Source organism: Lacerta agilis, chromosome 13 (genome assembly GCF_009819535.1).
Source record: "Lacerta agilis isolate rLacAgi1 chromosome 13, rLacAgi1.pri, whole genome shotgun sequence".
NCBI classification, from domain to species: domain Eukaryota; kingdom Metazoa; phylum Chordata; class Lepidosauria; order Squamata; family Lacertidae; genus Lacerta; species Lacerta agilis.
The window spans coordinates 52,441,548-52,455,954 of NC_046324.1; the positions used below are offsets into that span (position 1 = coordinate 52,441,548).

Genomic DNA, 14,407 nt, shown 5'->3' on the forward strand with positions numbered 1-14,407 from the left:
GCTTGACTGCACACTAAGTAACTGTTGACAGGCGCCCTGCTGTGAGAACAATGGAATTGAAGCAGTGCTCCGCTCAAAAGGGGAAGTTATTAATTATGATTGGATACATTGTAACAACAGACAATTTAGACTCAGGGTTGGTCCTTTAACCACATTTCTCTACAGTGAAGCCTGGTTCTTATAGAAATTCATATCTCAGCATTGCCTTAACAGATTTCCTTCATTCAGGTTTCCTTTTTCTCCTTGAGACATGGACTTTCTAGTCCCTTGGTCCCCGCCATTCCCCAACCCTCAGAAGTTTATGATTTCCACTGTTTTTGCTTTGCAACCTCTAAAATGAACTCCATCTCAGGCTCTTCCATAATCCCCGAAGCGAGCCGGCATGTACATGCCAGGTGCTAGAGGAAATGCCCCCACCCAGGTAATCCTCTCAAGCACCTTTCCATCAGTTTCCAAGGTGACAGACATCCTCTAAGATGTTCCCCATTGTTCTTCCCTGATAGAGAATCTACATGTATATTGTACCTACCCAAGAACCATTTGCTTGTTCCCGTAACCCTTCCCCAGTATGCAAAACTTGTTTACCAGTGTGATAATCTTGTGTGGACCCTCCTTTCCCCCTCCCTTCTTTGACGTAGTTATGAGGTATTCTGAAATGTATTCTGGGTTATAGCGGGAAGTTTTAAAAGTTCATGTCACCCTTTGTTCAGGGTTCGGACCCTCCGGAACCTTGTTGCGCAATAAACTCCTTTGCTTTTGCTCCAATTCCTGGCTGTTCTCCATTGATTTCACAGCGAACCACGGGCTTCTGCCATAGGACCGGGAACCGAGTAGTCTCTGCCCAGTAATTTCTGTAACAAAGCGTAGAATCATATCTCTCTGATGCATCTCCAGCAGAGCTATCTTCATTTGCTGATTCTTGACTTTTTTCAATTCTTTGTTTTCATTCACTAATTTCTTGGAAATATCTTCCTGCTTGCTGGTTCTGACCTTGAGAACCTGGACTGATTTATCTGTGTCTTTATGCTTCATTGTTAAGTATTTTATTTGTTCTGAGAGTTCCTTAATTAATCTTGCATTTTGCTCATTTTTACTGTCCATTGCATCCAGCTTATCATTTAAGTTCTTGTCCATTTTTACTATCATCTCTTTTAGATCAACTATAGGGTCTGCCACTGCCACTGATTGTCTTCTTATTTGTGATCCTATTCACAGAATCATAAAATTGTAGAGTTGGAATGTACCCAAAGTGTCATCTAGTCCAACCCCAGTCTACCTTGAGTTGTCTAACACTCAAGAGATTTCCCAGCTAGTTAGGTACCTTTGAGAAAACAGGTTGTTTGTTTGTTTAAAAAATCCTGATCTATTAAGAAGCAATCTCACTGAAGGAATGGCAGGCCTAATAGCATTTTCAGGTGCACAGTTAAAGCACCTTAAAAATTACTGGTTGACCTCCAACAGTCTCTCAGGTGGACTGGAATGATCTCTCAAGTCTATTTGAGGGACAATGGTATTGTTACATGCCATCCCAATCTCTGAGAAGTGAGAAACTCAAGCTATTCCTGTGCTTCCCCAGGGTTCAGTCTCCTTGGAATGAAATCTTTTTTTCTCTCCCTCTGCTGTTCTCCAACTTAAAGGCTAGGTGAAGGGGACAGAGGAAAGGCCCACCCATTTGTTCTACCACACAGAGCAACTACTTTGGTTATAGTTATAGGTAGGTAGTAGCCATGTTGGTCTGCCGTAGTTGAAACAAAATAAAAAAAAATCCTTCCAGTAGCACCTTAGAGACCAACTAAGTTTGTTATTGGTATGAGCTTTCGTGTGCATGCACTCAAGTGCACACTAATACCAATAAAAAACTTAGTTGGTCTGTAAGGTGCTACTGGAAGGATTTTTTAAATTTTACTTTGGTTATGTTCATCAGTGTTTTAACTAGCCAAGGTGTTTTAACCTGAGTATAACCTTTCAGGAAAAGGTCTTGTGGCATTACCAGGTTAAACATACTTTTGTAAATGCCCAAAGATCTATCATAGCTATTATAAGGTTTTTCTATGGAAAAAGGGGCCAATATATTCTGGCAGCCTCCCAGGTCTTTGCTGCAAAAATATTAACACAACTGACATGGAGTACAGTGACTGAGGAGGGAGCACAAGGGCTTCTGCCTCTTGGATTTGTGTGACTGTCCAGACTTGTGTGTGTGTTTGTTTCTGGCCGAGTGCTCTCCCTGAGCACATGGTCTGGGGGGGGGGCTTCTGTTGAGTCAGGTGAGTCAGGTGACTAACTGTGGGCAGAGCTAGTCAGTGTCTGGAGTACAGTGGCACACGCCTAGTGGCGTGCACAGTTTGACCCATCTTTTAAATTTAGGGGAGCTAGTCTCAAACATTTATTGGGGAAGACCTAGGCTTCTTTTTTGTCCTGACTTCAGCTTTTCAAGGTGGAGGGTGAGGGAACAACTGCAGTCACCTGCAATTCCTGCACAATGTTTGTATTCTTGCCAAAGGATGTAGACAGCTACACCTGCAGCAAGTGCAAGTTGGTTGCCCTACTAGAAGACAAGGTCCAGCAACTTCAGGCCCATGTATCTACGCTCCAGAGAATTAAAGAGCTGGAGCTTTTCTTGGATGCAGCAGAGCACACTGTCTGCACCAAGGTGAAGACAGGGGACATCCCTGAGGAGGAGGTCAGTTCCCCAACACAGGAGCCAGATGTATGGAGGAATGTGACTCATAGAAGTAGAAGGCCCAGGGATCATTCTGATTGTTTAGAACTACACAATCGATTTGAAGTGCTCTCCCTTAACATGGAAGACGAAGAACAGACTCCATTTGAAGATCATGCGAACAGGAGACAGAGAAAGGGCAGAACTCCTCAATGCCTTTTTTGCCTCAGTCTTCTCCAAAAAAGAAAACAATGCCCAACCTGAAGAATATGGAGCAGATGATTCAGCGGGGGAAACACAGCCCAGAATAAGTAAGGAGGTAGTACAGGAATACTTGGCTAATTCAGATGTATTCAAGTCTCCAGGGCCAGATGAACTACATCCAAGAGTATTAAAAGAACTGGCAGAGGTGATTTCAGAACCACTGGCAGTAATCTTTGAGATTTCCTGGAGAACAGGCGAAGTCCCAGCAGACTGGAGGGGGGCAAATGTTGTCCCTATTTTCAAAAAGGGGTGCCTTCCATAGTTCCAGTTACAGGTGGGTAGCCGGGTTGGTCTGCCATAGTCAAAACAAAATCGAAAATTCTTTCTAGTAGCACCTTAGAGACCAACTGAGTTTGTTCCTGGTATGAGCTTTCGTGTGCATGCACACTTCTTCAGATACCAATATCTGAAGAAGTGTGCATGCACACGAAAGCTCATACCAGGAACAAACTCAGTTGGTCTCTAAGGTGCTACTAGAAAGAATTTTCGATTTTGTTTCAAAAAGGGGATAAGAGAAGACCCAAACAATTACCGCCCAGTCAGCCTGACATCAATACCAGGAAAGATTCTAGAGCAGATCATTAAGCAAATGGTCTGTGAGCACCTAGAAAGGAACGCTGTGATCACTAAAAGTCAGCATGGGTTTCTGAAAAATAAGTCATGTCAGACCAATCTGATCTCATTTTTTTGACAGAATTACAAGCCTGGTAGATGAAGGGAACGCTGTGGATGTAGCCTATCTTGATTTCAGCAAGGCCTTTGACAAGGTGCCCCATGATATTCTCGTAAAGAAGCTGGTAAAATGTGGGCTAGACAATGCTACCATTCAGTGGATTTGTAACTGGCTGACTGACCGAACCCAAAGGGTACTCATCAATGGCTCCTCTTCATCCTGGAGAGAAGTGACTAGTGGGGTGCCACAGGGTTCTGTCTTGGGCCCAGTCTTATTCAACATCCTATCAATGACTTGGATGATGGGCTTTAGGGCATCCTGATCAAGTTTGCAGATGACACCAAATTGGGAGGGGGGCTAATACCCCAGAGGACAAGATCACACTTCAAAATGACCGTAACAGATTAGAGAACTGAGTCAAAGCAAACAAGATGAATTTTAACAGGTACTACACTTGGGCAAAAAAAATTAAAGACACAAATACAGGATGGGTGACACCTGGCTTGAGAGCAGTACATGTGAAAAGGATCCAGGAGTCTTGGTAGACCACAAACTTGGCATGAGTCAACAGGGTGATGCAGCAGCTAAAAAAAGCCAATGCAATTGTGGGCCTGCATCTATAGGAGTATAGCATCTAGATCAAGGGAAGTAATAGTACCACTGTATTCTGCTCTGGTCAGACCTCACCTGGAGTACTGTGTCCAGTTCTGGGCACCACAGTTCAAGAAGGATACTGACAAGCTGGAACGTGTCTAGAGGAGGGCAACCAAAATGGTCAAAGGCCTGGAAATGATGCCTTATGAGGAACGGCTTAGGGAGCTGGGTATGTTTAGCCTGGAGAAGAGAAGGTTGAGGGGTGATATGATAGCCATGTTCAAATATACAAAAGGATGTCATATGGAGGAGGGAGAAAGGTTGTTTTCTGCTGCTCCAGAAACATGGAGCAATGGATTCAAACTACAAGAAAGATGATTCCACCTAAAAATCAGGAAGTACTTCCTGATAGTAAGAGCTGTTGGACAGTGGAATTTGCTGCCAAGGAGTGTGGCAGAGTCTGCTTCTTTGGAGGTCTTTAAGCAGAGGCTTGACAGCCAGGGCCGTCTTAAGGAGATCGGCCACCCTAGCGCGACGATCCCTCCGGCGCCCCCGGTGTGCTCCCTCTCCGCCATCTCCCTCCTGCGATTGCCGCCCCTCGGAAGGGGGGTGGGCGAGCAGGGGGTGAAGGGCATGGCGCTGGAGTGGCGCAGGGCTCTGTGTGCCCTTCCAGTGCTTCCGGGATGGGAGGCGAGGACGGCCGGCTCGTGCTCCCACGCTCCGCTGGGCAGCCAGATGGTGCGGTGCAGCCGGGCAGCTCATGCTCCTTTGGGCAGCCGGAGGGTGCGGCGCGGCTGGCCTGCTTGTGCTCCACCGGGTAGCCGTATGGCGCGGTGCGGCCACCTTCTCGCGCTCCCATGCTCTGCCGGGCAGCCAGAGGGCGTGGCGTGGCCGGCCAGCTCCCTTGCTTTGCGCCACCAGTCCCAATGGACGAGACGGCCCTGTTGACAGCCATCTGTCAGGAATGCTTTGATGGTGTTTCCTGCTTGGCAGGGGGTTGGACTGGATGGCCCTTGTGGTCTCTTCCAACTCTATGATTCTATGACATATGGCTTTCAGATCTGCAGCTTCTTAAATCTTGCTCCCTTAGAATCATTCTAAAGTACCGTATTTTTCGGTCCATAAGACGCTCCGGAACATAAGACGCACCTATTTTAAAAGGGGGGGGGGGGAACAAGGCTTTTTTTTCTGGTTTTCCTCCTCTAAAAGGCTGGGAGGGGGAGCGAAGGAGGCAGCAGCGGTGGAGGGAACATGCTACGGGCCTCCCCTACCTCCCCCACCCTGCCAACACCAGCGAAAGTGGAGCGGAGAAAGGGGAAGCCCACTTTCGCTGGTGTCAGGGAGGTTTAAAGATTTAAAGACAGCTGGGGAGAAGGGGTGATTGCTCACCCTTTCTCCCCAGTTCCCTTTAAAAAAAGCGGGGATGAGCCTCTCTGAAGGGGCGCCACGCACCCCTTCAGAGGGCTCATCCCCGCTTGCTTTGAAGGGAGCTGGGGACGAGGGGTGATCGCTCACCCAGCAATGAAATATAATGGGAGAGGATTTACCCCAGCAAATTATTTGTCAAAATTACAATTACCTAAATACAGACGGTCATTTACCCTCGCTAGATTCAATGTGCTGCCATCTGCCTTATCGCAGGGCAGATTTGAGGGTAAACAATATGCAAAACGAGTCTGCCACTGTGACTTGATGGAGGTACAAACTGTCTCCCATGCCTTGTTATACTGCCGTTTCTACGGGAAAATACGCTTGGTATTCATTACCCCTGCTATTTAGGGAACAAGCTGTGCTATCATAATGATTAAGGCCTTAAATGATAATTTTAGGTTATATTTTAATGACTAAGTTTTAATTTATATATTTTTAAACTTTTGCTATATCTGTATTGTCCCTGTTATACCTAATTGCAAATTCAAATGTATCCCTATCATGTTTTATGACTTCCTTGCTATTGTATGTGAGCTGGAACTGGTCTGTGACTGAAATAATAAATTCATTCATTCAGCTAGCCAGCCATAGCCATTACCTTGCCAAGGAGACTGGTTTGGCAAGTTCGCTCTCATACCTTCCACCCCTACAGATACAGGAACCAAGAATTGGAAGCAACTCAGGGCAATCATCCAGACTGGGATGGTCCACATGCAGCCTTTGAGGCCTTTTTTTGAGAAGGAGGTGTGAGGGTTCTGGCAGGATCCTAGAGTCCATCCCCCGCCTCCTTCCAAAAGCCTAGTTAGTGTGTTCCTAGCTTGGGGAAGAAGGTAGGAGGGCTCTGGGGTCCTACTAGAGCCTTGTGCCTCCTTCCCAAAGCCCAGAGCCTTGCTTAGCAGCTTTGATATGGTAGCAAGAGGACTGGGTGTGTGACAAATCTTGCCTCACTCCTCCCCCCCTTCCCCATGCAACAAGGCAATGTGCAGCCTGTGGGTTCCATGCCAAAGTACTTTTGCAACCAACTTGGTATGAAAAGTTGGACCACCCTAATCCAGTCTGCCCCCCCCCCAGCTTGATTTCCAGTGGCAGTCAATGGGCCTTTTGGGGGGTGTACAGCAGGAAAATAGAGGGGAAGGAAGGAAAAGCTGGATCCTACTCACATCTGAGGAATTAAGAACGCTTGCATTACTGCAGCTGCCCTGCTTGGCCGCTTCTTATTTTTAGCACATCAGAGAGGTGCTTAGCGGAGAGTGACAATTGGAAACACCTCTGTCTCTTCTCTGTTGAATAAAGACACAGGGGAGGACTTGGGTCCTGAACCACAACCCAGTGCAGCATCATTCATAATTACTGGGCACAATTAAGCTAATGAAGGGTTTTAGTGTTCTACACAGTCTGGTTAGTTTGGCTAGATGGCCACTTCTACCATATTCATGAGCTTTCTGGTAGTGCAAGAACTTTGGAGAAGACCTTTTGTCCCATAGCAAGGGAAAAAAGCAAAACTCTCCAAACACAGTCAGTCATGGGGTGAAGATAACCACTGTTAGGGATGAGTAGGTGATTGTGGGTGGGTGGGGGAGAAATTCATTCTGCCCACATTTTGTTGTCAGCCTAATTTATACTTTCCTAAACCAAAACACACCTGCCCTTCAAAATTTGCACTTCTCCACACAGTGTGATGTAGTCCTCAAAAATGGGAAAAGCCACACACACAATGTATGCACAAATGTAATATGTAAATGTGTTATATAGGGAGGCATTTCTTGTAAAAATGTGTATACAGTACAATCACATCATGCATACATTTAATTGTGTGATTTCAGCCATACACAGTTGAAGGCTGACTGGTTGAAATCACACAGGAGGTGGAGAGCTTCAAAGCTGTTTTTGCATAGCATTTTCACAGAGTGGAAAGAGCTTTAAAACTCTCTGCCTTGCTTACTGGGCTCTGGGATGCTCTTATGTAAACTTGGGCAGCCCCACAAGATCTTGTGAGAATCACCCAGAGCCCAGTAAGCATGTCAGAGAGCTTAAAAGCTCTCTGTCTTGCTTGGGAGCAAGGCCTCCTTGGCTCACAACCAACTTCGGAAAGGTAAGGATGGTCACTTGGGGGCAGTTCCAAGGAAATGGTTCAAGTATACGAGATTTTGCATATGCATGCCATCCTCAGATCATTGCCACTGTGCAATACAGTACTGAATGAAACAAAATTGTATAAAAACAAGTCTGTTATTCAAAAAATGAATACAAAATGTGTGCATGTTGTTGTTCAGTCGTTGAGTCGTGTCCGACTCTTCGTGACCCCATGGACCAGAGCACGCCAGGCACCCCTATCCTCCACTGCCTCCCACAGTTTGGCCAAACTCATGCCAGTCGCTTCGAGAACACTGTCCAACCATCTCGTCCTCTGTCGTCCCTGTCTCCTTGTGCCCTCCATCTTTCCCAACATCAGGGTCTTTTCCAGGGAGTCTTCTCTTCTCATGAGGTGGCCAAAGTACTGGAGCCTCAACCTCAGGATCTGCCCTTCCAGTGAGCACTCAGGGTTGATTTCCTTCAGAATGGATAGGTTTGATCTTCTTGCAGACCATGGGACTCTCAAGAGTCTCCTCCAGCACCATAATTCAAAAGCATAAATTCTTCGGCGATCAGTCTTCTTTATGGTCCAGCTCTCACTTCCATACATTACTACTGGGAAAACCATAGCTTTAACTATACAGACCTTTGTTGGCAAGGTGATGTCTCTGCTTTTTAAGATGCTGTCTAGGTTTGTCATTGCTTTCCTCCCAAGAAGCAGGCATCTTTTAATTTCGTGACTGCTGTCACCATCTGCAGTGATCATGGAGCCCCAGAAAGTAAAATGTGTGCACATCACCATGCAAACTTTTTGCATGCTGACAGATGAATGGGGGAAACTAAACTCAAGACTAGAAAACTGAGGAAGGGAGAGAAGTCAGAATTTACGTGTCTTAGTCTGCTCCTCTGACCACTACGCCAGAAGGGTAGCATTTGTCAATTGGGTGTTCTGGATGGGGTTGTATACTCTCTATCAAATGCTGCTGAGAGATCAAGAAAGAACCACAAGGCCATCCTCCTCTTGTCTTTCTCTCAGTAAAGGTCATTCAAAGCCAATGCAGTTCCATAACTGCACATAAACCCTAACCAAGTTCTTCTAAATGCATCAGGATAATCAGTGTTTCATCCAAGTGTTGTTGCAACAACTGCATGGCAACCCTCTGCATCGCTTTCCCAAGAAAGGGGGTCGGTGACCAGACAGTAGTTGTCAGAAACCAATGGCTCCACCGGGATAGGATTCTTCAGGTGTGGTCAAGTCACTGCTTCCTTCCAGAAGGTTGGGACCACTCCTTCCCACAAGGATGCACCGCCACATCCTGGTTCCAGCCAGTCACATCCCCTCAGCAGGCTTCAGTCATCTGGGAGGGAAAGGCGCTGAGAGAACACATGGGTGGCCATTTCATTACAAGCAACTTGCCCAATGCCATCAAGATGCATCAACTGAAACTGATCAACTTTGCCCTCAAAGTGCCTTGAAAACAAGTCACAATGGGATTCTGAAGGGTCAAAAATTCCATTGCCTGGAACATAGGAGCCAACTCCTAGGGGCCGAGGCCCTTTTGGCCCCCCCAATAAAATATTTGAGGGGGCCTGCCCCTCCCCCAAGTTGATGGGCATTGCCATTCAAATGGTTATGTGCACTGAGTCATGTGATCAGTTTATGTGGGGTGGGACTTACCTGCCCCCCCACCCCACCCCCAAAACTTTATTCAAGTTGGCACCCCTGGCCTGAAGCAGAAGTCAACAGATCCTGGACATAAGAACACAAGACAAACCTGCTGGATCAGGCCAGCAACAAACATAGTCCAGCATCCTGTTCTGACTGTAGCCAACCAGATGACTGTGGGAACCCCGCAAGCTGAACAGAAGCACTACAGCTCTCTCCCCTCCTGTGGCTGCCAGCAATTGGGATTCAGAAGCAACAATGCTGCCGGCCATGGAGACTGAACCTATTCATCATGGCTAGTAGATAGCCTTATCCACTGTGAATTCATCCAGTCCTCTTTCAGAGCCATCCAAGTTGGTAGCCATCGTTGTCTCCTGCTGTAGCAAGTTCCACAGTATGTCTAAGCACTGCATGAAGAAGTTCTTCCTTTTATCTGTCCTGAATCGTCCAACATTCTAACCTCACTTTTATGTAGCGAGTTTCTCCATTCCATGCATAATTCTATAAACACCTCTCATATGAAAGAAACATTTGAGATGCAATGGATGCAAAAAGTGGGTCTCCTCTTGATCTTGCTTCGTATTCTTGCATGGGTACATGTAGAATTAGACATAATTCTGTAGTGCAAAAGTCACATGGGCTGCATGCACAAAGGCTTTGAATTACACTGTTTGGTTACTGAAAGGCTCCAATTAGCTGCAAACCAATATGTTCTCATTGTTAGAGCAAGCACTTAGGTTTCATGGTTGCTCAGGAAGTACATTGAGAGAACTGATTCAAATATATGATTTAATTTGCATATTCTTTGTCCTTTAAATCATGGTTTGAACAGATGATTTAAATCACCTTGATTTAAATCAATCCATTCTGGTTTGCACTGATGGAGAAAATCAATTAGAAGCATCTTCAGTATATGCTAAGTTCAGCATCACCATGATTTCATGTTAGAATAATCAAATCAGCCTTCCACATTCCCTTCTCACTACCTTCTTTACACACAAAAAGCAGTTTCCTGTGACATCTGAACTATCATTTGTTCAAAGTATGATACTTCTACAGTATATCCTGGTCAGTTAACGAAATGTAGTTAGAACAAATCCCCATTTTCCAAGCTCTGACATCACAGGAAACTGTGGTTAGCTCAAAAGATGTTTTCAATCTTTTTTTTTAAGAAGTTATTGGGGGGTATTGTGCTAGCAAGGGTTGCCATGTTTTCCCATTTACAGAGACTGTCTGTTTCAAGTCTATTTTATAAATAAAGAACCTTAAAAAGTTAGAGCAGGATACTCTTAACAGTAGACCTGGGAGACAACTAGATCAACTGGTCACAGCCATCCGGACTAAGGCAAGATTCTAGTTGTATATAAAGCATTACACTTATTTCCATGTTTTTGACCATACATATAAATAAGCAGTTATATATCAGTTTATGTCCTTTGTTTTAGTGATGCAGTTTCTCTTTTTTGTTAATGAGGACATGGCCATTTCAGGGCAAGTCCAAGGCTCATTCCCATAATACTCACCCATGGTTTAGCACTACATCAGAGCCAGTGATATAGCACAGCAGTCATGAAAAAATCCTGTCCAAGCTCCAAGGCTGAATATTATCCATGGAGTGCCTACATGTTTATTTAAAAATGGGAAGACTGTTCACTGTTTAAAAAACAAACAAAAAATCTCTCCTTATGCGTCTCACCTGACATTCTTCATCCCCCCCTTTTTTTGCATTTTGTCTGCAGTTGTTCACTGCCAGAATTTATTTGGCACAAGCATATGAATGCTTGGCAACATTTCCCCAGAACCAGGGCAAGTACCCCCTTCTAGGGACAAAGTCAAGCGCTATCCAGTTGCCCAGGGAGAGGGGCGTGTCCGCACATGATCTAGGATGTATTTCCTGTCCCATTAAATGGGCAAAAATCATCCAGTTCAGTGGCACCCTCCACAATGAGGCTGCAAGGTTGCAGAGGCTGTTTTAATTAAGCCTTGTGCTAAAGTTTTAATTTGATTTCAATAGATCACATTGCATTTTTGAATACTGAGATTCAATGCAGGAAAAAGCCTCCAAGTGACTGTAGCAGGTGGTGTTTCCAGCAACTGTTACAGTCACCTGCCTGGAGCCCCATCTCATAGAATCAAAAAATGGAACCGAATCACAGAATTGTAGAGTTGGGACACAAAGGATCATCTAGTCCAACCCCCTGCAATGCAGGAATCCCATTGCTACCACCTGTGCACACCAACTCACCCTCTCCAGAAGCACTGGTGACTTCTTGGATGCTAGTAAGTTGACAGTTTGCCGCCAGAGCCTTTGGGCTCAGACCCACCACACCCACATTTGCAATACCCACCACATATACCATCTTGTTTTTTAAGTTACAGGTTTTGCTCCATCGCACCCTTAACAACTTGATCGCCATATTCCTGAGAAACTACCCTCTGTTGTTCTTATCCAATCACGATTGGACTGGATATCTACCTGCACTCCATGTCCAGACAGCAAGGGCAACGGAAACAAACTCTGGGTTGCTGCCTCCCAGCTGTAGGACTCTCTGTTGCAAAGGGACTTGCCAAGATAGAAGAACCTAAGAAGAATCCAGCCAGCCAAGAACCCTCTTTACTACAGTGACCAGCAAGAGACAGGGATGCGAAGGTCAACAATCTGCTCTTGTTCCTCTGGAACTGGTTTCCAGAGGAATGACACCCCTAAATGTGGCTGTACTTAGCTGCCATGAGGAACAGCACCTCCTCCTTCTCGGTTCTGGTTAATCCCTTTCCAAAGCCATCACCACCACTTCACCTGCAAATTTCTGTGCATCTATTAGTCATTGTGTGAAGCCTTCCATTTTCTTTGTCCTGAATCAGGAGGCCAATCTGTTCCTCTGGGGGGGGGGGATCCCTCAGTTCTGATGAGAGGAAATTCTCTCTGTCCACTTTCTTCAGAAAAATGCAAGCTTTTTGTAAACCTCAACCATATCCCCTAACCATTACTTCCTTTCTTGGGTGCTAAACCATGCCTTGTGTTCAATTTAGAGCTTGATATGTTACTCTTTCTTTCTTTCTTTCTTTCTTTCTTTCTTTCTTTCTTTCTTTCTTTCTTTCAAAAAAAGCAACTGCAGGAAGGTCTGGTCAGGATCGGGACCATGGGGGCAGCATAGTTCATCCTTGCCCTTTGCTCTCATACTGACCCAAATCCAGCCCCCCTACCTGTTCAGCATAGGAGGAACAACCACTGGTGACAAAGAATAGCCTTGGGGGGGGGGGGTTGCCATTTTCAGCAGCTTCCCCTACACATCCCAATTCCCCCTCCCCCAGTCATCTACCCTGCTCAGAGCAGCTCTCGGTCCCCCCTCCTTGCGCCACCAAGGGGAGGGAGCAGCAGAGAGGGAGACCCTTTCCTGGGTGTGGCTGGTGGCCTGTTGTCTATGGACACCCAACTGCCCTGTGTCTGAGGCCCCATCCTGGGAGCTCCAGTGGGTGATCTGGCTGGCCTTTGGGGAAGAGCCATAGCTCAGTAGGTAGAGCATCTGCCTTGCAAGCAGAAGGTCCCAGGTTCAATCCCCGATGGCATCTCCAGATAGGATTGGGAGAGGCTCCTGGCCTGAAATTCTGGAGAACCGCTGTTGCCTTTCATTATGAAGCAGCTTCCTATGCTGATGAGATCTGGGAGAGTATTTTAACAGAACACCCTGCATTTTAGCTTTTCAAAGCCCATGATTGAGCCTCCGGGTAACTGCAGCAGGTGACATTTCCAGCAACTGGAAGCCCTATTTTTGGCACCCTATCATAGAATTGCAGAGTTAGAAGGGATCTGAAGGGTCATCTAGTCCATTTCCCTGCAATGCAGGAACGCCATCTGTCCCCACCCACTCAACCTCCCTCTCTCCAGAAACACTTGCAGCAGGCAAGCAAACCAGTAAGTTGGCAATTTGCTGTCCCAGTCTTTGGACTCAGAGCCACACCCATCCCCTACATACAACTTGAAACCCTCACTGCTGTTTCCCGTGTGCATTATCTTGTTACAGGTTTTTTCCAAGCTCACCCTTAGCAACTTGAGCACCCTACAAGGGGATGTCATTTTAGGGGATGAAACGTTTTGCAAATTTCTTTAAAAAAATATGTTTTGGGATGAGAGGAATTCAAATCTATTATTTTTGTGATTGGACAATATTTTGATTGATCAAAAAGAACATGAACTCCTCCCAGAAAACCAAAGAACTTTAATTTTACCTTCTGAAAATGTCGGGTAATGCTATAAAAAACTTACTTTCTCTGCATAAAACATATCCTACTAGGCACACAACATTACCTTGTAATCATAAAACAAGATTAGAAAGTAATGACATCAGTTAATAAGAAATTTAAGCAACAAGTTTCCTCAAGTCTTGCTTTGATTTGTTATTTGACCTCATCCGCCAGCATGTTTCTTGAGCTCTGATGTAGCCCTCCTGCTTCTCCTGTCTATACACCCTGCCTGCTGCCTCTGTGAGTTGTTCCACACACCTTACTATAGACTGGGCATGACAGAGTCACCTTGGAAATTGCATGGATTCGTGAATGAACTTCTTGATTTCCGCTGTAAAGGCCCCATGAGACTTCCCTGTCAGACCAATCTTTCAGCTCCAACTGGGACAAAGCACTGGGGTGGATGGAGCTGTCTTCAGATGAACAGAAAGATCTCCCAGAGTGTCATCATCTCCACCCTTCAATTCAACAAGCTTTGGGACGCCAGCTCTCCTCACTGTCATCTGAGCACAAGAGTGTCTGGATTATCATCTTTCTGAATGCATACTAGACTAAGCATTGGATGAGTGGCAAAACAGCATCCATTATAACCTTTTTTGCAGCCTAACTCACTGCAGCTAGAAAAAGATGTGGCTTGGACCTTCCACCCAAGAGTGTTTTACTTTGATGTTGAACCAGCATCAAATGATGTCTTCCTCTATCAGTCTTAAGCTGTGGGGAGTTTTGCTTCCAAGGCCATGTTCTGAAACCCATATTGGAATCTACTAACTATCCACTGGATTCTACTAACCATCCATTGGAATCT

General features: G+C 45.6%; 1 protein-coding gene across 1 annotated transcript in view; it reads left to right on the forward strand.

The window, feature by feature from the left end:
* LOC117057044 (androgen receptor-like) overlaps positions 1 to 11,799 on the forward strand; it is a 62,607-nt gene extending 50,808 nt beyond the window's left edge. The window contains exon 7 of the mRNA XM_033167792.1: positions 11,740 to 11,799. Coding sequence (XP_033023683.1) covers positions 11,740 to 11,762 — 23 coding nt within the window. The 3' untranslated portion in view covers positions 11,763 to 11,799. The remainder of the gene's footprint in view (positions 1 to 11,739) is intronic.
* Positions 11,800 to 14,407: the final 2,608 nt, after the last annotated feature.